Source organism: Plodia interpunctella, chromosome 25, assembly GCF_027563975.2.
Source record: "Plodia interpunctella isolate USDA-ARS_2022_Savannah chromosome 25, ilPloInte3.2, whole genome shotgun sequence".
Lineage (NCBI taxonomy): Eukaryota > Metazoa > Arthropoda > Insecta > Lepidoptera > Pyralidae > Plodia > Plodia interpunctella.
The window spans coordinates 1,390,045-1,417,003 of record NC_071318.1 but is presented as its reverse complement, the minus strand read 5'-3'; the positions used below and the strand labels follow the sequence as shown (position 1 = coordinate 1,417,003).

Genomic DNA, 26,959 nt, shown 5'->3' with positions numbered 1-26,959 from the left:
CAGTAGATAATGCGGGAAGAGATAACAAACTTATTTTCGCATTTATAATATTAGTTGGGATTAAGATTTTACCCGAGCGAAGTCGGCAAGAGCCGCTAGATATAGACCAAACTACAGCGATTTTACACAAGTAAAGCCATCAACGCTAAGAAAGAACTAAAAGTTTTTAGTACGATAGGAATTACATAATACAAAAGTAGGTCAAGAATTCGACATGGTATGGAATTATCTTAATACGTACAAACAATAGAGAACTAGATAAACCCAGAAGCTATGATGTGAAAAGTGACAGCTTGAAACCCAAGATGAATGATTTGCGTAACATGAAATATCTGGAGGGCTACCATGAAACATAAAACACGTAGCACGTGAGTACGTCCACACATTCTTGCTTTACACGATAAGTACACGATATGGAAAAAGAGGCAGAATGTGGACATTAGTAACTATGCTATCTGTTATATAATATTTTATGGTAGGCCAACCATTTTTTCTTTCTAGTATTTACAATTAAAAATGCAAAAAATAATTATCTCTTTATTTATATCATCTGAATCGTAAATATCACAATCAAAATGGATATAAAACAGAACATAGTAAAGGTCAACCATAATTTAGGCAGCAGCGAATTCTTCGGGGGTCGGCATGTGAGCCCGAACTCTAGCCAGTCGATCCTGATCAATGTTCAGACTCTTCCTCTTGCAAGCTATCTCCTTCTCCAACTCCCCTCTATACTTCATCAACTCTGATCTGATAGCCTCAGATTCTCTCACTTTATCGTTATAAGCGTCAATAGATTCTTTCAACAACTTCGCTTCTGACATTAGTGCATATTGCGCTTCATCTCTGCAATTTTCAGCATTAGGTCTGTCGAAGTTCCGACTGTGAAGACGGGTCATATTCAACTTTGTCCTCTCACCTAATTTCCTCAGCTCATCTTTGAGATGTTCAAGCAATTTTTCTACATTTGCAATAGTCTGGAGATTATCTTTCAAAGTCTCTTCCAGTTTTTCACATAACTCTTCTGTAGCGGCGACGGTTTCTGCCAGTGCCATGTTCGTTCTATCAGCTTGTATTTTCATATCTTGACTACCTTTGACTATTGCAGTCATCAAATCTCCGCGTAAATTCTCAGATTTTTGCCTAACTTCGTCACAATTTTTTATACTTTCGCTGCACCAATGTAACCAATATTCCAAGTTACTTGCATTCTCTGGCCACCGTGCAACGCCCGGGTGATACAAAAGCAAAGGAGATTCAGGAGTCATACTCAAATTTTGTTTATCTATTTTCAAACATAACATTTTATCATTCCAGTCTTGTTCAATTGCAGCTTTTGCTGCCCTATTATTAGCCATCTGCTCTTCGACTTTGGCTAAAGTATTATTAAACACCCTTCTAATCTCGCCAACAATCGCGACTTCTTTAATTAATTCTTGCTCAGCGTCATCTCTAACTAAATCTGGTTCATATCTGTTAGTGCGTAACTCCAAACATTCTTTAGATATGGCTTCAGGTAAATTTAAAATCCTACAAGCGCTTTTCAGCTTTCTTCTATTCTCATCTAAGGCCTCTATCTCATCATCCATGGCCTGTAAGGTCTTTTCTACTTGTTTTTTCCAATAACTTAAATCTTTGACTCTTTTTCCTAAATTTTTATTGGTTTCATCCTGTTTCCTATCTAAATTTTCATTAGTTGCTTTAATTTCTCTCCTAAAAGATATTTCAGCATTTTTAGCTTTATCTGTGGCTCTGGGAGTTAACATGAATTGATTGTGTTGTCTCCATTCTCCGGTGGAATATCTGGTAATGGAATACTTATCTACTACTGGTCGTACTCCAGTTGTTCCGGCATGTGGAGTCCAATCGAGATGGCCTGCAGCCCACGGACCAATAGGGCCCATTCCAAGGATATCGCCACTGGTGCTGTCAGTCGGTTGTGGAAGGTACCTGGGCGGGGCATCTGGTGGATATACCTTCGGTTCTGGCGGCTTGATCATGCCTGGAACGTACGGGGAAGCATGAGGGTTCTCTGGGCCCCGAGATTGACCCGCTTTTAGATATTCTTTTGGCTGTTGAGGCACGGCATTAGCTGGGCATATTTCTGGACATGTTTTGGGCTCCATTTTGACCGAAATTTAGCTTATAACTATTAAAATAAAAATAATATAAAAACCATGACCCCAAGACGAGGTTCAAAATGACATTGTCATGTTGTGTCGCTTTTGTATATTTCTAAATGGCCATTCATTTTGAGATAAAAACAAAATAGTTTCGAAACATATTATATTTTGCGCATAGATATAGAAAAAAATACCATTACCATTTCCTGTCTCTAGAATTTAAAAAGTTCGACGTTATCTTTATTTCGACAACACCGTTTAGCCTTCGGCTATTCAAAAGTGCCTAGTGCATAAACCTAACAATTACTTCACACAAAAGGTCACAGTATTCTCTCACCGTGAGAGCAGTTATTGAAGTCAAATAACTGGTGTTACAGATTTGTGGGAGATTCGACTCCTATTGTTTATTGCGACCGTTAGTGCATGACTGCGTGATAATAGTATGTTATGTTACTAGTGAAGTGATAGGTGTTTATTTTCTGTGGTATTGTGGGCCATAGCTGATTATATTTTCATTAGCTCCAACTCGAAGATTTACCCGGGTATCGCGTACCTATATTAAAAAATACTTACCAAATACAGTAACTATCAAAAACTATTTTGATATTATATGTACACAAATGTATGTTACGGTTAAACCTTGGAAGTGCGGCAGCACCTAGGTTTGGCCGGCTAGACATATTTATAGCCTTTTTATGTACACCTAGATGTAGTCAACTGAGCCCGGATACATGTAGATCTAGCCGGGACTTAACCCTGGTACTTTTTATCCCAAAATTCCAAATATTCCAAAATATTCATTGCATAACAAGGAAGATGAGACAAAGCAAGTGAAAGGCAGAACAAATGAACTATTTTATCGAGGTTTCTTGCTCACAATGTAATTCTCTGGTAATCATTAGCAGAGCTACTAGTGCGATGGTATCTTTGTTAAGTGTTTGTTTTTTTTCTGGCATATCTTTACTGTATTTTCTGCTTCATTAGTAGTTTTTTTTTAACAATTTTAATAACAATCAAGCTAATTTGGCTCCGCTTCAAGAATTTCGGTAAAATTACTAAATGTGCTACTTCAGTTTGTTTTGTAAATGTAATCTTGATAAGTTTTTGGTGAAGGAATGACAAATATAATAATAGTACTTTACTTATTAGTATAGTTCCAGTCGCTTCAAGTTTTAAATTTCAGACAGAACTTTAATTAAGTAGTGCATTCATACAGCACTGGTGTTTGTGTTAGAAATATGACAATAAGGAATAATATTACGTCTATAAATGTTAATGTAGGCGATATGCATCTTGCAAGTTAGAAGACAAGCAAGATAAAGCCATACATGCTATATATAATACATACAGAGATATTTTTGAGTAGGACTTCGAGTAGATTAATAAAAAAGCCAGTTTAGTTACCGTTACAGAGTTCAAAATGATTTTAATCAAGATTCTTAGTAAATTTCACAATTTATTACAATGAAATTTGTAAACACAAGTAACAAATCATCCAAATGAAATCAATACATTCAGTGACCAGCCAATTCCGAAGCAGAGGGGTAATGGGATCTGATCATACCGCATCTGTCCCGATCAGTGTTCAAAGTCTTTCTCTTTGATGCTATGTCCCTTTCCAAAACTATTCTCTTCTTCAGCAAATCGTTCCTCACTCTTTCCGCATTGTGCAACTGCCCAAGAAGTGAGGTCACCGTCTCATGAATCTTCTTCACCTCTTCTATAAGCCCCAAATGAGGTTGATCTCTCACACTTTCTCCATGAGGCCTCCAATTATTCCTATTATCAAGCCTCGTCTGCGCCAATTTCATTGCAGCATCCATCTTTCTTATGGAATGGTGTAAATTATCAATCAACTCTTCCATATCTGCAATTTTTTGTAATGTGCTTCGTAGGGTCTCTTCTAATTTGGTGCATAATTCTTGAGTGATCGCAACAGTCTCTGCTAAAGCCATGTCGGTCTTATCAGCTTGGTTCCTCAGTTTTCTACCGCCTTGGACTAAAATAGCATTGAGACTGCCACGAAGATCTTGTGAATTTTGTCGCGCAGCCTCACAACTCTGGACGTTTTCTCTACAAAAGAACTCCCAATATTCTAACGGAGCTGAATATTCGCCGAATCTTGTTGATCCAGGACGGAACATTATGGTATTCGATTTGGTATTGAGACCAATGTTTGTGACTTCGGTGTTATAGGCTAGCGTTTTATCGCACCAGTCGTATTCGATCTTGTGTTTTGCAGCTTTATTGATAGCCATCTGTTCTTCGATTTTCTGTAAAGTACTTTTCAATGTAGCTCTCACCTCGTTCACTAATTTCATTTCTTTGATAAGTTCTTGTTCTGCTAGATCAGCAACCAGGTCGGGTTCAAAGCGGTTTGAGCGAAGATCAAGACATTCTTTGGAAATAGATTCAGGCAACATAAGTGTTCTGGAAGCTCCTTTTAAGCGCATTCTTTCAATTTCAAGCAGTTCTACTTCTTCAGTTATTTCTTTACAAGCCTTTTCGACTTCAGTTTTCCATCTGAAAATATCTTTCGCTTTCTGTTTCAACCTTTTATTGTTTTCGCTTTGTTGTTTGTCAATATTGCCGAAAGCTTGCATGATTGCTGTCTTAGCATTATAATCTATGATATTAGACTCGGTTATTGATTCAGGGTCTAAGATTTCTTCGTTGTGCCGTCTCCATTCGCTCAGAGAGTATCTGCTTATGGAGTATTTGTTGACTGCTGGTCGTGTGCCTGTCATGTCTCCTAAAGGAGTCCAGTCTACTTTACCATCTGGTCCGGGACGAAGATTAGGTAGATATTCTTCTCCAGATGGTGGAGGTCTTAAGGATTCTTCAGGTTCCTCGGCTGGGACAGCTGGAGGGGAATCACTTACGGGAGGGGCAGCAAGAGCAGTCCTCGCTTCTTCAGCTTCCTTAATTTCCTCCTTAGCCTGTTCAGGACTTTTGTCAGCCTTTTTAAACGCCCCAATGTCATTGCAAACTTTAGGACACTTGTCATCTTCAGGGAATGAGGTCAAAACTGTAGCCATTTTTGTAATTTATTGATTATAAAAAATATTCTAAGTAAATATTCTAAGTAAATAATAAGCAATCAAGACATTTGATTTGTCTGTTGTCAATTTAAAGTTGGAAAATGTCATAATTCTTTTTAATATTTTGAGGTTCTTACGAAGTATTTAATGTACTAACGAAAGATTAATAATGCACAGACATATAAACATAAAATATGTCTGTGGACCATGAAATTACCTACAAAGTACACAATAAATCCATGCTGTGGATACATTAGTAAATTATTAAAAGAAGTAATTTATTTTATGATAAAGAGGACAACAGCATAAAAATGAATGTCTATTCATTTAGTTATGTATCTTATACAACAATTATAAATATACATATAAAATGAATTTTTGAACACAAATCAAATCATGAATTCAGAAATTCATGATTTGAGACCTTCACAGACACTTTTTGACGTCATATTCTAAATTAAATAATATTTGCCAAAGCTGCAAATTACTAATATTATAAACGCAAAAGTCTGTCTGTTCCGCTTTCACGGCTAAACCGCGGGATCCGCGATTTTTATGAAATGTGATATGCAATCGCATACTTTTTAAATCAACACCCATATAATGCGGGCTAAGCCGCGGGAAAAAATCTAGTTTCCAATAAATTGATCAAGTCTAGCGACAATCTAGTGGTCACACAGTTTACTTTCTAATCAAGTAGTAGCCTTAACATGTCTGATCTCATTTCACGTCTCACAGTTGCCAGTTTTCTTGTCGTTTTCTGAGTTTTATCAATACTAATCAAATTACTTAAATGATAGAGAACTTCTAATCTAATGCCGGCAGTACACAACAATCTGTATACTTTAATTAGCCATACGCTATAGATTATCGCCGAATATAATAAACAATGACACACTCGATAAAAACAAGAAATAATTGTCTTTTTTGAAGCACACTAACGCCACCATCAAATTTATTTCAATTTCTCTTATATTTTAGCGAAAAATTAAAAATGTATTATAACAAATGTAATTACTTTGGTGGCGCTAGTGTGCTACTATATTGCCTCAAAAAGTGATTGCAATGATTATTATAAGTTATAAATATGCGAAGCTGTTATGTGATGTCATAAAAATTACGTTGTTCTCAATGACTATTGTATTCTTGTTTTCAACAGCCTCTAAAATCGTTACAATCGAGTACAACAAAAAATCTCCGAATGAATAGTGTCGTAATATAATCGTTTTTCCAGAACTCAAATGGCCCTTTTGAGTGGATTAGAAACCGGAAAAAACTAGTTTGAAGTGGTTACGGCTTCGCGAAATTAAAATTAATTGTTTCCGCCGCGTCATTCTTATTTTATTGCATCAATTATATTCAAAGCAAAGCAAAATAGAAGAATATTATTATTATTAAATCAAATTACCAATGTAGGTACCTGTTGCCATTAAAAGTAAAAATTAAAAACTACTTTTTTCTTTTAATTTTAGGGAATACAATGTCATTTTAGTCGATGGTGGGTGATACGAAACGAAATATGATAGCTGCGCCCCGGGGCTTCGCTCTTATGGGAATTTCGGGATAAAAATTATCCTATGTGTCATTCCAGGTTATTTTCTACCCGTGTACCAAATTTCATAACAATCTGTCCAGTAGATAATGCGTGAAGTGGTAACAAACTTACTTTCGCTTTTTTAATATTAGTTGGGATTCGTGTACCAAATTAGATGAAAAATATTTAATCATTATAATTTATCATAGTTTTAGTCCCGAAAATTCCGGAATTGGAAAATAGTAATCACGGGATTCCGAGACTAAAAAAAGGACAGCACCATGGTTTTTGGGATTGATAGTGTTCCCTAGTCATGTACTATCTATTGCCATAAGTTGTCACGATATAAAACTAAAAAATGACGGACCAAAAAACGATCTTTTGTTGTTTTGATTATATTATGAAACCATATCAAATTACTTTCTAAGGCTCGTAATTATTTGAAAGTTTAACTTGGTCATCATGTCTCAAACAATAAACATGAAGGTTTGCGGTAATTAAAATATTAGTATCGTGTGAATAAGTGTAATATAATAGACCAAATGACACGTTACGTTATAACGTTGAAGGGTGATATCTCTCATTATGTCACAACGCTTTTACTTTTTAATTTTATTGCGTTTTTCTGCGAATTATTAATTTAATGTTACTTGCGATTTATTTATAGAGATACGAGAAACGGTATCGACGATTTTGATTAGTGATAAGTGCGAGTGCTAAGTTACTACTAATGGCACAGTCTGGACAAGCATTGATTAGTGATAAGTATGCACAAAACTAATATTTGGCCGCCATTTGTTTAATATGGCATTTAAATATTGTATTGTGTGTACATGCTATAACCTAAACATATTTTTTTCATAATTTTACTGACTACTTCATAACTACTTGCCCTGCTCTCTCTAATTAACACAGACAACATAAAATCAACACACGCAAACATAACACAGTCTTTATTAGTGTTTTTCCGGTCACATAGCGGTTCGTGAACTCTGATGAGGTCACAACTTGTAAACAGCCTTCCGTAGTAATTCAGCTGTGGACTATGTACCTAGTAAGGGTTAGGTATAACTAATCCACTATCTAACAACTTAAATATTTTGACACGTGGTTCTAGCAACCACATGTCACAATCCCGACAAATCCCGAACTAGAAGTTCGTGACATTGTCTCCAGTAGTCAGTCCAGACCACATTAACAATATAATTATAATTATAATAATAATAATAATAATAATGTTTATTTTCTCTTCACAAAAGTTAGTTACAATGAAGTGCTTATTGCTAAAGATATAACACTATATAACACTATACTTGTAAACGTTGTGAAGAGACTAGTTCCTGAAATAGGACTCCTAAGAGTCCTGTGCTACAGGTAACTAGGCCCCTCCCTTGGAATACTTATTTTGTGTTTCCATAGATAGCGTAGGCAACAGTTTAGGTAAGGATATTCTTATTCTATACAAAATTGTTTAGTTTATAGCAATTAACTTAACTAACCTAGCTTATTAGTCTAAAATTAGGCTGGAGATTTGGAAAGTTTGTGTGGGTGTGTGTGTGTATGTGTGGTATGTGTGCGTGTGTTTTTGTGAATGTGTGTAAGTTGTGTATGAGCGTGTGGTGGGTAAACAAGTCTGACGATGGGGGTGATTGAGAGATGTTAAAATGGTGATTGGGATTAGATGATAGATTCAAGTATTTCTTCCGTGGCCGTGTAATCTAATGTTTTTAAATATTTTGTGATAGTTTTTTTACAACTATATTTGGGAAGGGGGTAAAAGTTTAGATGCTTATTTAGCTTATTGTACAGGTATGGTCCGAGGTAGAAGAAAAAGCAAGTAGCGGTAGCTGTGTTGTGTGGAGGAATTAGACAAACCGTTCTTTTCCGTCGCCTATCTTTAAACTTGTCTGGGTCATACGGTGTAAGAGAGTGCTGGGTTAGAGTAGCATGTAATATAAATGTTTGTCTTACTGTAAGAACATTCCAGATCTTATATAGCTCATCAGTAGGGTGGCGAAATGGGAGTCCGGCAGCTACCTTTAGGATGGATCTTTGGGCTTTTTCCACTTCGAGGAGGTTTGTTTTGGCAATCCCACCCCAAGTGGTGATACAATAATTTATTAGGGACTGGCAAAGGGCATTGTAAACCATGAGGACGACTTTACGGTCTGATATGTATCTGATTGTTTTGAAAATGTATATCAACTTTCGTAGTCTTGTAGTAAGAGACTCAACATGGGGTTTAAAGGAGAGGGTTTGGTCTATAATTACACCCAGGTATTTTAGGTTCTCAACTCTTTCGATTTGGGGACAAACACAATTATGTTTAGTAGGGTTACAGACATGGGCGGTTAGGGTTAAAGTAGATGATGGTTGAAAGTTTGTTTTTAGAGAAAAAGTTATCAATTTAGTTTTGGTAATGTTGAGGGTTAGTCCGTTGCTACTAAGCCAGTTATTTGCTAATTGCAGTCCTTTTTGGGCATTAAGGAAAGTGTCCTCCCAGTTGTCACCTTTAAAGAATAGTGCAGTGTCGTCTGCGAAAGTGAAAATTCTACCACCTTCCAGTCGGATACGGCATAAACTGTCAATATAAACTAAGAAGAGAGAAGGAGAGACAGAGCTGCCCTGCGGGAGACCACATGACAGCTCAGTCTCTTCACTGGTCCAGTTTCCTATCCTAGTACACTGTTTCCTATTACTTAAAAAGTCTCGGAACAGTGAAAGGGCTAATCCTCGGACTCCTATTCTCTCCAGTTTGTCCAATAGACGAGGATTATGGACTGTATCGAAAGCTTTCTTTATGTCGAGGGATATGAGCAGACATTTTTCCTGTTTATCTAAAGAAGAGATTATGGCTGAAGTCAATTCCTGGACAGCATTTGTAGTTGACTTGCCAGCACGAAATCCATACTGACATGTAGATAACAGTTTGTGAGTTTCTAAAAATTGGATAAGGCGGGTGTTCATTATCTTTTCCAGGATTTTAGACAATGATGAAAGTATGGAGATGGGTCTGTAATTGTCTACTCTGTTTTTTTCGTTGCTTTTGTGAATAGGTTTAATGAGAGCCGTTTTAAAAGCTGAGGGGAAGACGCCGTGCATAATGGATTGATTGCAAATGTGTGTTATCGGAATAGCCAGACAAGCAGCGTAACGCTTAATTATCCAACCTGGAATGTGGTCTAGACCAACGGCGCTTTTTTCTTTTAGTCCTTTAATTATTTGAAGGACTTCTTCCACCAATACAGGAGCCATCATTAAACTATGGGCTGAGAATGGAGCAGGACGTCTTGTTTCGTGGGAATGGTCTTGTTGAGGATTGGATATAGAGTTGTGATCCAATAGTTGTTTCCCGATTGTCGCAAAATATGAGTTTACATAATTGACGCTCTCCCTAGGGCAGCTTTCATCCAGTAGGTTTTGTGAGTGATCTTGAGTACGGTTGATCCCGTTAATTTCTTTTATTGCTTGCCAGAGTTTTCTAGGATTTTTTCTTGCACTTTCTATTTGGGATTTGTCGTACATTCTTTTGACTTTTTTAAGAATCAGCGTACAGAAGTTTCTGTAGCGTTTATAGGTTTGTGCTAGTATGTCGTTTCCGGGATCTTTTTTATGTTTTTTGTGCAGGTTATCCCTGTTCCTAATACAACGGAGTAGACCTTTGGTTATCCAAGGTTTTTTTATTGTCTTCCTTTTGTTGGTCTTAATAATTTTGGTGCTGTTTTTAATAGCAGATGATATTGACTCTACGAATAAATTGGTGGCTATATTTGGGTCGGGACAGTTCATAACAGTGTCAAAATTGAGTTGTTCAATTGTTGTGTCCAGGATATTTAGGTCAATGGTTTCTTTAATTTGGTTGCTAGCCGGGAGGTATTGTTTTAGTTTTAAGCTGAGTGCGACAGTGAAATGATCAGTTAATGTGGAATCAGCAATTATACATGTGGCATCTTGTTTTGTTTTAATGATCATGTGGTCGTAGCATGTGAGTCCATGAGTAGGCAAAGAATGGCAAGAGAGCATTTCATGGGTGGACAACATATTAAGGTATTCATTTTGCCATTTTTTGGGGTTATTAGGTACTAGATCGATGTTTATGTCCCCGCACAGTACAATATTTTTAAAACTTTTTAATTTTGAAAGGGTTTGGTCTAATGAAGTTAAGAATGGAGTTATATCTTTTTGGGCTGGGGGTCTATATATACCTAGGACACAAGTGGAGTGACTGAGCTTCAGTATTAGGCAGTTGGCATCTACTATATTAGGTTCCTCTACTGTAGCATTAAGATTTTTGCTGTAGTATATCACCACACCTTCGTTCTGTGTGTAATTGCGTGTAGTCGAAGCATAAGCATAATAATTACCTTCAGTATGCACGGTATCTCAAATAAGTGCCTAGATTTTAAGACTAGCTATTAACAATTCATTATGTTTATGGGATACACCTATGTAGGTGTCACCAGTAAGGGGCAATCACTTGGTTGATATTGGTAAATGATACCAGAGAGCTCCTGTAGAATAATCTATATTTTATTTGTGAAGTGACATCTTATATAGCGAAGCAATCTGTGGCGTTATTTTGGAACAGCACGAACGTGATTGCGCTGAGCGAACAAAATAGTTTTCAGATTATAATTTATATTTCCATATCCAATCACGTTCGAATGTTCGTCATAAGGTCTCCACATGTTTTTGGAAGAATATTTTCTGTCATTACAAAATCTTTTATTGAAAATTCGTAATCTTCAATCATGAATCAAATAGGGATCAGTCAGATAGAGAAACAAATGATTGCACATTGTATGAGCACCGTTTCATGTTCAGGTTTACCTGGAATCCTAAAATCTAGTTTCTCCGCGCCGAGCTGGTAATTATAATTATACGGTACGTACGACAAGAATGGCGTCAGCCAGTAAGAATGCAACGTAAGTGATTTTAAATGGAGTGCTAAACGCTGAATCAGCAGTCTTGATGGAATATTTCATTTTCTCTGAAGTCACAGCGTTGCACAAATATAATGCAGTGTACTTCATTGCGTGTTTTTAATCGAATTGTGTCGACATCAATCATATATTCATCCAGTATATGATATATACCAACTGCGGCCCGGAACTTATCCACCGTGGGAATTTTGGAATAAAGAGTACTCATTATTCCAGCTATATCGTATTTATCACAAACTTACGCATTTATAATATTTGTAGGATTTCAACCATCCTACGTAAATCAACAAAAACAACTAAGCAATTCAAGCGTAAACCAATTATAACAACTTTCGCTTCAGTTTTTATTTATTGCGTAAATATTGTAAATTGTAAACTAATAATAAAATACGATCGCTTCTTTGATTGGGTAACTATACAAATATATAAGGTTATTACATATAAGGTTAGTATAAATTCGATTTGTTTTACATTTTATGCCATCATCGTGTAATCCTAGTGACTGGATAACGAATACGTAAGGTGTTCTTTTTACGAAGTGCAATAATGTAGCATCGTATTTTGTAAAAAGGAAGTAGGTATGTGTGCGTTACTCCAGCTAGAAAGAAAGTACCTATGTCCTACAGAAATATGACGGGCTATGTGCTCGGCATAAAACATTTGTACCTGTCGTTGTTTTTTTTTTAATAAAAAAAAATAATTCTGCTGGAGTAACGTTGTTCTAGCAAGAAACTAAACTTTGAGATTTTAAACTAATAATCGGAGAGAGAAATATTGTTCATGGTCCGGTAGCTCATGTGTGTGGAAGTATGTGCCGCGAAAATATAATTTGTGCGTGTTTAGGTATGAATTGTTTCCGTATGCTGACCTCCAAACTTCAATTCGAAGATGGCACCCCATGATGATGATGATGATTCCAGAGGAAGATTTAGGTGTATATTTATTACGGTTTAACCCGAGCGAAGCCAAGACGGACGGATAGTAAGAAAATAAAATTGTTACGGTATTGTAATGAAAGTTCTATTTATTATCCATCGAGTTTCTTCAAAGCAATCGACATCCCAGCTTGTAACTTTCGTTAGAAAATCGACGTTGACTGGTTGATTTTCACTGGACTCAGATTATAGTGTTCAGTACATTCAGGTCGATAACCTATCTTACAGGATAAACTCATGTTTACGATAGAATTACGTATACATTTATAAATTTTCCGTAATAGGATAAATGCCTACTTATGAATCTGATTAAGACGTCGCTGCTGTTGAATTGTCGCAAAAAAAATATTTGAATTTATCTTTAGATATTTATAATTTACAAGTATTTTTAAGATACATATTTTTTAGTTCAAATTAATATAATATTGTGTGCATTTAAAGTAATTCGTATTTTAAATTGTAATACACTAAATAAAAAATATATCGTATTAAGAAAAAAATTGAATTTGGAAAAGAGTGGCATAAAGAACATAGTAAAAAAAAAAGAATTTTATAATGTGCCAGTAATAAACAGTAACTATAGAATATTTTTATACTAAAGATAGGTATCAAGTTTGACGAAAAAACATAAGATTTATGGATACAAATAGGGTTGGTGCTTTTGCGTACTGTTATACGGTGTTGAGGAAATAGGTTTTTAAAAAAAAGAATTAATTGATTTGAGGCAACCGTCTAGCATGGAAAGGAGCTCGATTTCGACTGGCTGAAAGGAATGGACTAGCGACTAACGTCGCAACCGAATCTGCTGATGCAGCAGTCTGTGAGTGATGTAAGCACTAAAGGGTGCATATGTATAGTATAACACCTCCTTGGGGTAGACTAAACATAGGGTTGAAACTATGTTTAGGAAGAATTGTAAAGAGGAAAACCACTTAGGGTTAAACATTAATTCTTATACTGGGAGATGGTATATTTTCCTTAACGGAACAAGGTTTACTGAATTTAGCGGGAGTAATATTCTCTGCAATTGGAATCTGATCAGTTGGAGAAACTGCAGGGATTGGAGGAATAGTATCGGGAAGGCGACGGGATAGACAGTTGCGCGATTTAATATACATAATAAGTTTGGTTATACAAAAGATTAAGATTACACAAATTATAACTATAGTAATAATTGAGTAATGAGTCTCGTATTTAATAATTTGATGTTCATTTAGAATTTTATCTGTTTCTTTAGCAATGGAATTTAGTTTAGATTTTGTTTCTAATGTGAATGAATCTAGATTTATATTATGCAACTTAAGGGGAGGCTCATTACTTATTATTTTATTAAACTTATCTAAAGTGCAACAAGAATCATAAATTAAGTTGAAGTTAGAGTGAACAATATCAACATTTATTTTTACATTATCAAATTTAGGTATCAATTTTGTACTTTTACAGTGGGCCATACAGTTATTAGGGATAGTTAAAATTCCTGTTCCGATAATGTTAATATCAACAAGTTTTTCTTTAGGACATTCAATGTAAAGTTTACTGCTTTTAGATTGTACATATAGCCAATTATTATTATCGAGTGGTTGCCATAAATCTACGTATCCATAAAAGAAGTCTGTTTTACATTGCACGGGGAGAACACTTATTGTATTGGACAATAACTCACTTTCACAACAGGGGTTAACACTGGACGGGAACACTGTCATAACGTCACAGATGTACTCGCGCGGGCTTATCGTTATGCATTCCTTTAACGAATCAAGGTTACAATATTCGGATTTGTCTATGGTCATTGCTATATATTTACTACTAGGTCTTATGAAACTAAAAGTATTAGGTTTATCTTTAATATGAGGAGTTGGCAATGCTATGTTATGATACAAACTATAATCTTTAGGGGACACTAGAGGTATTTTCAGAACAAAAATAATCTTGTTGCCTATACTATAACACACTACACTGGATACATTTGTAATAATATGTATGTTACTTAATGTTAAGCTTACAGGTAACTTAAGGTCTACAGGTAAGTATCTGTAATTATTGACAATTTCTTGGTATAAGTGCGTGGGCGGTAATACGGCCGGGTGCAGGATGTTTTGACTACTAAAAATAATAGCGTTTGTTATGTCTTCGAGGTGGAATGATAAGGTGAGTATAGATGCTTCTAAACTATTGAGTATAAAATCTATATTCGTCTTTACAACTAATTCGTTTGAAATTAAAGTAATATTTTTTAATGTTGAAGAGAAATTATCGATAACTAGATTAAGGCTGACCTCATTAAGTTGTATACTTTGTAATGTTTTATTAAAATTTGTCAAAACTTCAGATGTTATTAGGATATTATCTTTTATTAATGAGCTCAGTCTTTTTTCGTTATCTTGAACATTTCGAATGGCATTGTCATATTTTATGGCGTCATTTTCATCAAGGGTCCCAAACACGATTTTGGAGAGAGAACCAACGGCACCTATCCAGGCTCCTCTTCTAGATCTTTTATTTACTAAGTGCGAAATAGTGGAATATTCAGAGACAATGTCATGATATCTTATTGTTAAGGGTTCTAACAGGTTATTACATTGTAAATTATATGATTTTTCTAATCTAATTTGGTTACATATGTAGCGTGTTGTACCTAATACTGAGTTTATATTTTGCAAGTGGGGTTCAATGTGCGAGATATCGAGTGGGGTGACCACGTCTAAATGACTCATACGGATTTTAAGTTCACCGATAGGGTCAAAGTAAATTCCGGAGCTCACGTTGATTTGATGAATAAATTCCGGATGACCTTGGGCCAGTATGCTGTAAGGAAAGAGACTTTACTTAGTTTTACCTGTATGACCTAGTGCCTATCTATATTAGTAACTAAAATATAAACGTATACCTAAACCTAATTTAAACTTCGTGAGTTTCCACAGGTTTCACCTCATCAAAGTGATGTTTTACATGCCTTTTATTTATTAACAATGATAAAGTGTGGTTACCATGGACTTTGACGATTTTATATGGGCCTTTCCAGAGAGGTGATAAGGCTTTACGTAATCTAAGATGATTTTTAAGTAATACATAGTCGCCAACCTTGTATTCTATTGGGCGAGTACGATTGTCATAATAAGTCTTAGAACTAATTTTAGATTTTTGTATGAGCGCTAAGGCTTTATTTCGAGAATGCCTTAGGCGATGTTGCAACATTTTTACGTATTCGGGGTAAGTAACACTAGAGGCGTCACCATAAACGGAGTCTGGAATGCGAGGTTTGTGCCCGAATAATAGTTCGTAAGGTGAATAGTGTGTGGTAGAGTGTACGGCGGTATTATATGCTAACATGGCTGTGTAGACATAACGGGGCCAGTTGTCTTGATTTTCATTGGCATATGACTTTAAATACTCTTTGAGAGTAGAATGTGACCTTTCCAAGGCGCCTTGTGTTTGGGGATGATAAGGGCTGGACCACAACTGTTTTATTTTTAGAAATTCGCAGGTTTTCTTGAATAAGTCTGCGGTGAAGTTGGTGCCTTGGTCAGTGAGTATATGTTTAGGAATTCCGAATAATGAAATAAAATGGAGCAGGCATTCGCAGGATTCTTCTGCAGTAGTACTACGAAGAGGATATGCTAGCGAGAATTTCGTAAGATCGTCTTGCATAGTTAGAATGAATTTAAGTTTGGCTGTTCCGGATTCAGGTAAAGGACCTACAATATCAATGGACAATCTTTCGAATGGTGACGTAGAAGTGGAAGTTATTATCATGGGAGCTCTGTTTGTTTTGCGTAAGGCTTTGTTTATTTGACAGGATGTACAGTTTTTTACGTAGTTCTCTATGTCACTTCGCATGTTTTTCCAATAATATCTATCATTTATACGGTTTAGCATTCTAGAAGATCCTAAGTGTCCGGCGATAGGGATGTCATGGTTCTCTTTTAAAATTTTAGGAATTTCATTTAAAGAAGGATATATGATATCATTATGATATATATGGATTTTAATATTGGTTCCGTCAAAAAGATAGCTGAGAATATTATAGATTTTTACGAAGGAGTGTCTATCGAAGGGATTCCTAAAATCTGCTATGCTAACTTCGTTTATAGTAGGGTATGTCATTATAATCTCGTCCCGCACATATTTTATGGATTTAAATATATCCGGGTAGGACAAGTCGTCAAAATGGTGAACTTTTGTGAATGAGAAAAGGTAAGTCTTATTTCTAATAGTGAGAGGTAGAGAGGTAAATAATGACCTTTCATGTTTTAAGAAATTACTCCGATCGGGTTCTGAACAACTATTAATGATTTCCTGAATGTAAGGCATAGACTCATCCAAGTCTATGGAGGTAGGTATAATAATAAGGTTTTGTGTGGTTTTAAGTAGATTTTCATTATGTTCTATAATAAGAGTGTCGTGTACATTTTTGGATGCTTTTAGGAAAGTATTATAGGTTTCATCTGATCCGAACTGTATAGATGAAGTTTCAGGTGTAGTCTGGTTAGAAGAAGGTGAATCTTCGGGTATTAAAGGTGGAGTTTCAGGTGCAGTTCGATCAGAAAGTAAGTTTTCAGGTACTAGAGGAGGACTTTCAGGTGCAGACTGGACAGAAGAAGGTAAGATTTCGGGGTTTTCTTGATTTGATGAAAGTTGTGGTTCTGGTTGTTTTCCAGGAGATTCATTGTCTAATATATCATTCAAATAATCTAGTAATTCGTTATTTATTTCAGGATCAGCTAGATCGGCTTCTAGGCTGGAAGGAGATATTAGAAGGTTTTGTAGGTCATCGTCAGGAATTTCATCATTATTAGGGTTCAGGTTGGTATGATTTTTTGGATAGATAGGATTGACAGGATATCGAGAGAGGGCATCAGCAGCTGAATTTAGTTTACCTTTGCGATATATTATGTCGTAGTCATATTCCTCTAATTTTAATCTCCATCTTTGGAGTTTACTACTTGGATCTTTATGATTAAATAGCCATTTCAAGGGTCTGTGGTCTGTGACGATGATAAATTTATACCCATATATATAAGGGCGGAATGTCTTACATCCATATATTATGGCTAACAGCTCTTTTTCGGTTGTGCTGTAGTTGGATTCACTCTTATTGAGTGTGCGTGAGGCAAAAGCTATAGGTTGGTCCTTTCCCACAGGTCCTTGAGAGAGTACAGCGCCGACGGCATGATTAGATGCGTCACAGGTAAGAATAAAAGGTTTGGTAAAATCTGGGTATATCAGGAGAGGTGCAGAGGTAAGTTCTTCCTTGAGTGTGTCAAAAGCAAGTTGTTGCTGATTTTCCCACTTAAAGGGTACATCCTTCTTTAAAAGATTAGTAAGAGCTTTTGCCTTTTTAGAGAAATCGGGGATGAAACGACGATAGTAGGAAACTAGGCCAAGAAAAGATTTCACGTCCTTGGGATTATTTGGAATTGGAAAAGAAGTTACGGCTTTGACCTTTTCAGGGTTAGGTTTTACACCTTGCTCTGTGATTACGTGTCCTAAATAACAAACTTCTCGTCTGAGGAATTCGCACTTGTCCGGCTGAAGTTTGAGGTTAAAGTTACGGATTCTTTGGAAGATTTCTGTCAGATTTTGGATGCTGGATTTAAGGTCATACCCATAGCAGACTATATCATCAAGGTAGACAAAACAGCGGGTACCTTGGAGGCCCGACAGTACAGAATTCATGAGTCTTTGGAATGTTGAAGGGGCATTTTTGAGCCCAAATGGCATTCTTGTGAATTGGAAGTGTCCTTCAGGAATTGTGAAGGCAGTTTTTGATTTATCTGCTTCATTTAATTGGATTTGGTGAAAACCGGATGACAGATCTAAAGTAGAGAAGTATTTACTATTGCCAAGTTGATCTAAAATTTCAGTGATTTGAGGTATAGGGTAAGTATCACCTATAGTGATATCATTAAGTTTACGGTAGTCGATTACAACTCTCCATTTTTGTACATTAGAGGCATCTAGTTTCTTTGGAACAACCCATATGGGTGATGACCAGGGGGAATCAGAGGGTTCTATGATATTTTGTTCTAACATTTTATTTATCTGATTGTGGACTTCGGCTTTATGGACTTCGGGGAATCTGTAGGATTTTGTGTGTATGGGATTGTCGGTAGTTGTTTTGATTTCATGCTTGAGAGCGTTGGTATGAGTTAGGATCTCTCCTGGGAGATGAAATATATCAGAAAAGTCGGAACATAATTGTAGAAGATTGTCCTTTTCTTCTTTATTAAGATGAAAAGTGCGGACTTGTTTTAACACTTCTTGTGTTCTTTTGAAACTATTAGTAGTAAGATTTATATGATTTATGCATTCATTTGAATGTTCTGACAGGACTTTGGGATTAAAGGGATCGAGTTTTAAGTTTAGGTTGGATTTGACAGTTACGGGTTCTTCGGATGTATTAGCAATGGATATATTTATTCTATTATTTTCTTTTACATGGACTATACAATTAGCTACTAGTAAAGTTTCAGAAAGTTTCTGATCGAGGACTAATCCTTCTTTTACCTCAGGATTTGATACAGAGCATTCGATAATAGTTTCCGTTCTAGGAGGTATTATATAGGCAGGCTCATGAAAGTGTAGTCTAATGGATGTGTTTCTAATGTAAAGGATATTGTTATTATAATTTATGTTACAATTGTGTGCATTAAGGAAATCTGAGCCCATTATTCCATCGTAGGGTAAGTCAGGTATATCAGTTACATGGAATTTATGGGATATGTCGAATTTAGGAAGTTGCAGTTTTAGCAAAAAGTGACCTTGAGTGCAGACAGGGTTATCAGTTGGGTCTATACCCTTTAACTGAATTATGTCTTTTGTGAGTTTGGGATGTTTCATAATGCAAGAATGTTTCAATAGACTTACAGATGATCCTGAGTCTACTAGCAGAGATAATGGGATATCAGAGACAGAGGACTTTATTAGAACATGAGGTAATAAGGTTTTAGATGGAATATTTGAAATATTATAAACTTTGGGTTTTGAAGGATCTAGAGAACTAGTAGTTTTAAGTTGTACGGATGCAGCGGATTCAGAGGATTTAGTAGATTTGGATAAGTCAACTTTGGATTGTTGCATGGATGCGGTGGATACAGAGGATCTAGTAGGCTTGGGTAAATTAACCTTGGGTTGTTGCATGGATACAGTGGATACAGAGGATCTAGTAGATTTAGGCAGATCAACCTTGGGTTGTTGCATGGATACAGCGGATACAGAGGATCTAGTAGGCTTGGGCAAATCAACCTTGAGTTGTTGCATGGATACAGTGGATACAGAGGATCTAGTAGATTTAGGCAGATCAACCTTGGGTTGTTGCATGGATACAGTGGATACAGAGGATCTAGTAGGCTTGGTCAAATCAACCTTGAGTTGTTGCATGGATACAGTGGATACAGAGGATCTAGTAGATTTAGGCAGATCAACCTTGGGTTGCTGCATAGATACAGTGGATACAGAGGATTTAGTAGATTTGGGCAGATCAACCTTGGGCTGCTGCATAGATACAGTGGATACAGAGGATTTAGTAGATTTGGGCAGATCAACCTTGGGTTGCTGCATAGATACAGTGGATACAGAGGATTTAGTAGATTTGGGCAGATCAACCTTGGGCTACTGCATAGATACAGTGGATACAGAGGATTTAGTAGATTTGGGCAGATCAACCTTGGGTTGCTGCATAGATACAGTGGATACAGAGGATTTAGTAGATGAATTATAATTGATAGTGCCGGTTTTAAAATTATATAATCCCGCACGACACTGGGACGAGATGTTTACTCGTTTTTTTGATTAGAGTCTACGGTGTCATAACCGCCCTCAGGATTGGTAAGAAAATCATCGTTAGTTTCCGAAGTTTCATCGGAGATGAAATGAACACGGGGTTGCCTTGTATAGTTTTGATCAGGATTTTTGAAGCGATTATTATTAAATTCCCTTTTTCGGCATTTTTCTATAGTATGACCTGGATTTTTGCAATATCGGCAGACAAGGATGGAATTATTATTATTAGGGCGAGGAGTAATAGGATTGTTTTTGAATGAAGATGGATTTTGGTTACGACGTATAAACTGACGAGATTGTTGATTGCTAGACGGGGCTGAGTGTTTAGATAAAGATTGTTGGATTCTTTCTTCAGAAATTGCGATATTAATTGCTTCGTTTAAAGTTTTAACGGATTTACTCCTAACAAAATTAGATATTCGAGGCGTTAGCCCCATTTGGAAATGATGGAGGGCTAATTCCTCCATCGCGGCACTACGTCCAATCATTTCTCTACTTTTATGGCCGTGTGAGATGGAAATTTCGGTAAGTAAATGAGATAAGCAAGTCTCTATTCTTAAAGCATACTGACTGACAGTTTCAGTGACTTGTTGTTTGCATTCCTGTAATTCGGTGAGGAGATGAGCGTAATGTTTCCTCTCGCTGAACTGCGTTTTGAGGAACTCTTTAAGCTGATGCCAATTAGTAAATTCTTTAATGGAACAGGCGGTCTCTGCTTTGCCTTGTAACTGACAGAGTATGTATTTAAAGAGAATATCTTTTTGTGTGTCCGAGGCTATTTCATAAGCATTATTACAATTTACTAAAAATGAATTTAACTTTTCTCTACAACCATCAAATGGCTTTATAAATTTAAGCAAAGTGGATAATTCAATTTCGGATTTGGGAATTACAGCCGCTTTCTTTTTACTAGATCTAGTGGAGGGGCCTGGATGTAATTGGCCCTGGGTATCTTCCTCTGTGTCTGTGACAGAGATTTCGGGTTTCGGGCTGGTTGAACGACCTTCGGCCATTTTAAATGAGTAACAAAATGTGAATATAAAAGAATAATAATAATAATAAAATTATACAATTATGACAAGAATTCGTTTGTTAAAAAAAAACACGAGTACAGAGTAGCAATGACCAATAGAATAAGTATGAATAAAAAGTCACTCACAGGAATGCAGGAAACGTGATAAGGGCGAGCATGTCGCTGGTCGCGTAGACACAACAAAATACAGGCACGGCGTGACGTCGTCGATACGGTGAAATCTCGATGTCGATAGGAGGTGCGCTTAGATCTGGATACAGTGATGAGGATACCGTGTATGTGATAATGAATCACTAGTTGTCGCTTCAATGGTATACCGGTCACAGCGTCAATATCGCGTGACAGTGGGTAACCTGGCAGGTGGTTTGAGGCCGGTTGGAGCACGTTGAATATCGGCGATGCCCAACAATGGGCCCCAGGTGGACTGCTTTCTTGAAGACGACGACTATGAGGGCCGAAGCAGAACTCGAAGTTGAACACAAACACATACACGCGTGAATTTATATACTTGAATTTTACGTGAAAGAGGCGAACCGGGGATTTTATTTTTCTAAATCCCTTTACCGCTGCCACCAAATGTTATACGGTGTTGAGGAAATAGGTTTTTAAAAAAAAGAATTAATTGATTTGAGGCAACCGTCTAGCATGGAAAGGAGCTCGATTTCGACTGGCTGAAAGGAATGGACTAGCGACTAACGTCGCAACCGAATCTGCTGATGCAGCAGTCTGTGAGTGATGTAAGCACTAAAGGGTGCATATGTATAGTATAACAGTACGTGTAGGGTAATTTATAGGCCAGCTTAAAAAATTATAGACAAGCCAATTTTTTATCGTTTTCTTCCAATATTTATTGGGGTTATTTTACTTAGTTTATTTTCCTAAATTAGTGTGTCCGTCTGTAATCACAGCTTTACAAAGACGCACATCCTGTTAGTGTTATGTACCTTTATTAAGTCTGTGTTCGCGCTTGACCCTACAGGTTCCGTACTTAGAAAAGCGGTGTGAAAAGGAAAAGTGAGAGAAAGCTACCATTATTTCCGTTAACGTTTTGTTGTCAATTTTACTAAATTTACATGTTTTGCGTAAGCACTTATACATAGTCATTATATCTAGTAATTCATTATTGTGTACTAGCTTTTTCCCACAACTTCGTATGCGAGTAAAAATCCGTTTCCCGTGGGAATATCAGGAAATCTCTTCTTAGTGCGCCCCTACAATGTCCTAGGATAGATTCCTAGGACAGTGTACAAGGCGCACCAAATTTCAGCTTTCTACGCCCAGTACCTAGTTTTGGCTGTGCGTTGTCTGTCAGTCAGTCAGTAACGCAAGAGTTTTGTATATACACGGTGATTTTTCCGTGTATATATCCAGCGTTATCTAGTGACTTTTCTGTAATCTTTTTAAACTATTATTATAAAGAGGTAAGCGTTTGTGAGTTTGTATGTTTGAGGCGGGTAGGTATATAATCTCCGAAACTACTGAACCGATTTCAAAAATTCTTTCACCATTAGAAAGATATATTATCCAAGATTACTATAGGCTATATTTTATCTCAAATCTCCCACGGGAGCGAAGCCCCGGGCAACATTTACTATTGAATAAAAGGTGCCCCTGGTGAAGACACCAGGGTGATAAAACAAATTATCCATACTAATATTATAAATAAAAAATGATTTGGTTTTTTATTTGTGACTAGCGGCCCGTCCCGGCTTCGCACGTGTAAAACCATAATAAATTATACACCGAAACCTTCCTCAGGAATCACACTATCTATTGGTGAAAACCGCATGAAAATCCATGCATCAGTTTTTGAATTTATCGCGAACAGACACACAGACAGACGCGGCAGTGGAATTTGTTTTATAATAGGTAGGTATGTAAATGTAAGGATGAATAAACTCAAAAATTACAGGATCAAATTTAATGAAATTTGGTACTTACAAAGACAGACGAAATCTGCAGGAGTAACATTTTTTATTATGGTTTTATATTTCTTTTAACTAATAGTTTTACCCTAGCCACAAATACCTATAAAAACATAAATCTAGCTAAGCTAAGAATAGCTAAGTTGCCGCTAGTCATCAAGTATGTACATATTTTAGCTCATAAAAATCTATCATAGAGAGAACTAATCTATACATAGTTACCTACCTAATCTATCATAGAGAGAACTAATCTATACATAGTTACCTACCTAATCTATCATAGAGAGAACTAATCTATACATAGTTACCTACCTAATCTATCACAGAGAGAACTAATCTATACATAGTTACCTACCTAATCTATCATAGAGAGAACTAATCTATACATAGTTACCTACCTATCATAGAGAGAACTAATCTATACATAGTTACCTACCTATCATAGAGAGAACTAATCTATACCTAGTTACCTACCTAATCTATCATAGAGAGAACTAATCTATACATAGTTACCTACCTAATCTATCATAGAGAGAACTAATCTATACATAGTTACCTACCTAATCTATCATAGAGAGAACTAATCTATACATAGTTACCTACCTATCATAGAGAGAACTAATCTATACATAGTTACCTACCTAATCTATCATAGAGAGAACTAATCTATACATAGTTACCTACCTAATCTATCATAGAGAGAACTAATCTATACATAGTTATCTACCTAATCTATCATAGAACTAATCTATACATTAGTTGTATTTTTTATTTTTCATTAGTTACCTACCTAACCGGAATCGAAATCGGATATCCGAAATAGAAATAGATCTGTAACAAAATTAGAATACACAAAATGTTTACGGATGAGGGCGTAATTATTATGTGATAGCTTTTTGTTTTTGCTCAGCCAACCTAACATAGGTACATACTTACTATATGTATCTATACATACATACTTTGTTATCTACATGAACCATTCAAACAGCATTTGCACCGTTTGTTTCGTAACAATCTGAAGAGTGTACCTATCAAAGGAATAGGGTAGTTGCCTAGTGTTGCCTGTATGGAAAATAATTTAATGCTAATGTATAAATGCATCAATAATGAAACACGATACTAAAATTACACTTTATTTGATCAATTTTATTTATTATATTTAATTTTATTTATAGTTATAACATGTAGTATTTTTTGTTCTCCTAATTAACCTTTGTGGCGTCACTTGTGTATGCCCACTGTCGTACCAATATATAAATTACCTATATAAATTTTTGTTTTTGGCACATGGAAAAAGATGTGATTCAACTCGACGGTAACTGTACCATTTACATCTACTGCTTGGAACGGGATAAGCCGAATTTATTTTGAATTTATATAAATTCTAAATAACTTCGGATTATCCCGCAATTATTTGCGTTGTTAATGAAAAGAAACAGCAAACTTGTAGCAGCCATAATAGGTACCTACATAGTATATCTATCCATCCTATAGGTATTATCCTAAATGTCATCCCAGTTGCACATTGTACGGAATTGCACCTGCTTGCATATTACACCCATAATAATATATTTTATCTCTCTCTCTCTCTCTCATCTCTGCATGTTCCCGGTGGCGATCGCGGTTGTGAAGCGGATCAGCGTAAAAAAAAACAAAAAAAAAAATTATAACCCTAAATTGTATCTGACGTCAACTCTTCTTGGGAATGCTATTGTTGCCTAGCCGGCGTGTCACTTAGTGGCCTCGTACCGCATCCACAGGAGGATAAGGAGTGGTATTATTCTAGGGCGGAACCACACGCCACCCGTAACATTATTATAGTAAGCTATTATCATTGTTATTCTAAAGCTTTGGAGTTAACAAGGCCGATATTTTAACTTTCGCTTCGGTTGGCCTTTGTAAGGTCCTTTGTGCTCTCGAAATCAAATCGAAATGTTTACATTTAAACTTATCTGTTGCAAAGTACCTACTTAGGTACCTATGGAATGGTAGTTTAAAATTATTGATTGAAATATTTATGTACCTACCTACTAGACTCTAGCCGAACTATGATGACAGGTGCCGATGCGAATGCGTGAGTAGTTTGTATTGAGTGCTTTTATTTACCGCAATGAAAAATAAGCAATGTATACCGAATCCGCCTTTATTATTAGAACTTTCGATTGCTTTTCATTAGCACTAGGGATGGGGAGTAGGCCTGATCACGACGGTGACGAGTCGATTCAGGATTTTCCAGATATCCGTTGTTTTCCAGAATCTGCTTCCGAATCACATAGGAATCGGAAGTTCCGATGTGATTCGGTGAGGTGTGAGGAGTAAAAATAAGTAAAAATGGATTTTTAAATTAGTAGGAGCATGATCTTACGCCTTCTCGGAAACTTATAAGTTTTCTAGTAGGTATTACATATCTATATTTTATTTACAAAATTCTTAGCTACGTTAGGATCATAAAAAATCTGGACTAAAAATATTGTTTACTTCCGTCTTACGAAACAAGCAAGCATTTATAAATATCAGAGAATAACTTGTGCTAAAATAGGTATGGATTGAAACCAGCTTACTCACCAGACAAAAGCTGCAGCCAGCCGCAGATGTGGAACACGGTCGTCGATTGACAAAAGAAAAACAACAGCATCGCACATATTGTAAACAGAGCCAGGGCAACCGCTACACCTACTAACACAGTCGCAATTTTGAACACCAGCCCATTTATCGACATAAAGTCATCCAGTCTCCCTTTACAGTCCTCCAATGCATCCTCAGCACGACACACTTGCCACAAGCCAAATTTCCTCGGATATTCAGTCTCCAAATCGCCAATCCATTCTGGAGTCACGAACGCAACAACGGCGATAATCGCATAGCAAATTGTGAATATCGCCCAAAGAACTCCAATAGCTTTCGAATTTCGAACGTAATTCGTCGCGTATAAATGTGACGAATCCACGTATTCGATTTTTGAACCCATCTTGTTGATATCCGGTTGATTTTGTACTTTTTCGATCACTTCGCACTGCACTAGTTATCAACGACACATTTTTTTTAAAACTTGTAATATGTTCGCTATAAACCACGACGAGATAAAATTCTATTCATGTCTTGAGGGACAAGTATTGTGGCAAATATCCGAGGACACTAGAAACACGACACAAACGACTCAACACAACCTCTCACGGCGCGCCATTCGGTTGAGTGCGGGGCGGAGGGGATAAGTAATGAAGCCACAAGTTGACCTATTGCCTACGCTACGTCTTTCCGAGAAAGAATTTCCCCGTTGTAATGTCTTAAAGAACAGCAACAAATCAAGAAGAAAACTTCATGATAATGTTCAACAAGTTAACATATTTTCAGAAAAATAAGCCCAGTAAATAACGAAAATAAACATCACGGAAAACTAAGTCACAGGACTAAGTTAACTTTTCAATAACTTAATATACATACAACTAGTGACATCTAGCAAAAGGAATGTTGCACTTTGCTTTGGATTAAATTTTTGTGACAAGTATTGCCATCTATTGATGAAACAATGCAATACATTAAATAAGTCATGACTTAATTTTTTTTAGTATAGTATTTATTGATGTAATAAATTTATATACATAACTATTTACAAGTATTTTATTTATTTAAAAAATATATACAC

General features: G+C 36.2%; 5 protein-coding genes across 5 annotated transcripts in view; all 5 read right to left on the bottom strand.

The window, feature by feature from the left end:
- Tmhs (Tetraspan membrane protein in hair cell stereocilia) overlaps positions 1-26,493 on the bottom strand; it is a 33,838-nt gene extending 7,345 nt beyond the window's left edge. Inside the window, exon 1 of the mRNA XM_053763967.2 lies at positions 25,882-26,493. Within this exon, the coding sequence (XP_053619942.1) occupies positions 25,882-26,284 (403 nt within the window). The 5' untranslated portion in view covers positions 26,285-26,493. The remainder of the gene's footprint in view (positions 1-25,881) is intronic.
- LOC128680672 (tektin-4-like) lies at positions 523-2,227 on the bottom strand. Its single transcript, XM_053763965.1, has one exon. The coding sequence runs from the start codon at positions 2,124-2,126 to the stop codon at positions 615-617; it is 1,512 nt and encodes a 503-aa protein (XP_053619940.1). The 5' UTR covers positions 2,127-2,227; the 3' UTR covers positions 523-614.
- Positions 3,519-5,259, bottom strand: LOC128680671 (tektin-4-like). Its single transcript, XM_053763964.2, has one exon. The coding sequence runs from the start codon at positions 5,159-5,161 to the stop codon at positions 3,638-3,640; it is 1,524 nt and encodes a 507-aa protein (XP_053619939.1). The 5' UTR covers positions 5,162-5,259; the 3' UTR covers positions 3,519-3,637.
- Positions 13,315-22,140, bottom strand: LOC128680670 (uncharacterized). Its single transcript, XM_053763963.2, has 2 exons — positions 21,518-22,140; positions 13,315-15,381 (listed from the first exon to the last, which is right to left on the bottom strand). Exons 1-2 carry the CDS (start codon positions 21,547-21,549, stop codon positions 13,515-13,517), a joined length of 1,899 nt encoding a protein of 632 aa, XP_053619938.1. The 5' UTR covers positions 21,550-22,140; the 3' UTR covers positions 13,315-13,514.
- LOC128680673 (uncharacterized) lies at positions 20,352-21,371 on the bottom strand. The gene has a single exon (XM_053763966.1). The coding sequence runs from the start codon at positions 21,369-21,371 to the stop codon at positions 20,352-20,354; it is 1,020 nt and encodes a 339-aa protein (XP_053619941.1).
- Positions 26,494-26,959: the final 466 nt, after the last annotated feature.

Bases quoted from the DNA above. Each gene is read 5' to 3' on its own strand.
- LOC128680673 (XM_053763966.1), bottom strand. From the start codon at position 21,371: ATGGCCGAAGGTCGTTCAACCAGCCCGAAACCCGAAATCTCTGTCACA.
- LOC128680670 (XM_053763963.2), bottom strand. From the start codon at position 21,549: ATGCTCGCCCTTATCACGTTTCCTGCATTCCT. The intron at 15,382-21,517 runs GTGAGTGACTTT...CTTTCCTTACAG, and splicing joins ATCACGTTTCCTGCATTCCT to CATACTGGCCCAAGGTCATC.
- LOC128680672 (XM_053763965.1), bottom strand. From the start codon at position 2,126: ATGGAGCCCAAAACATGTCCAGAAATATGCCCAGCTAATGCCGTGCCT.
- LOC128680671 (XM_053763964.2), bottom strand. From the start codon at position 5,161: ATGGCTACAGTTTTGACCTCATTCCCTGAAGATGACAAGTGTCCTAAA.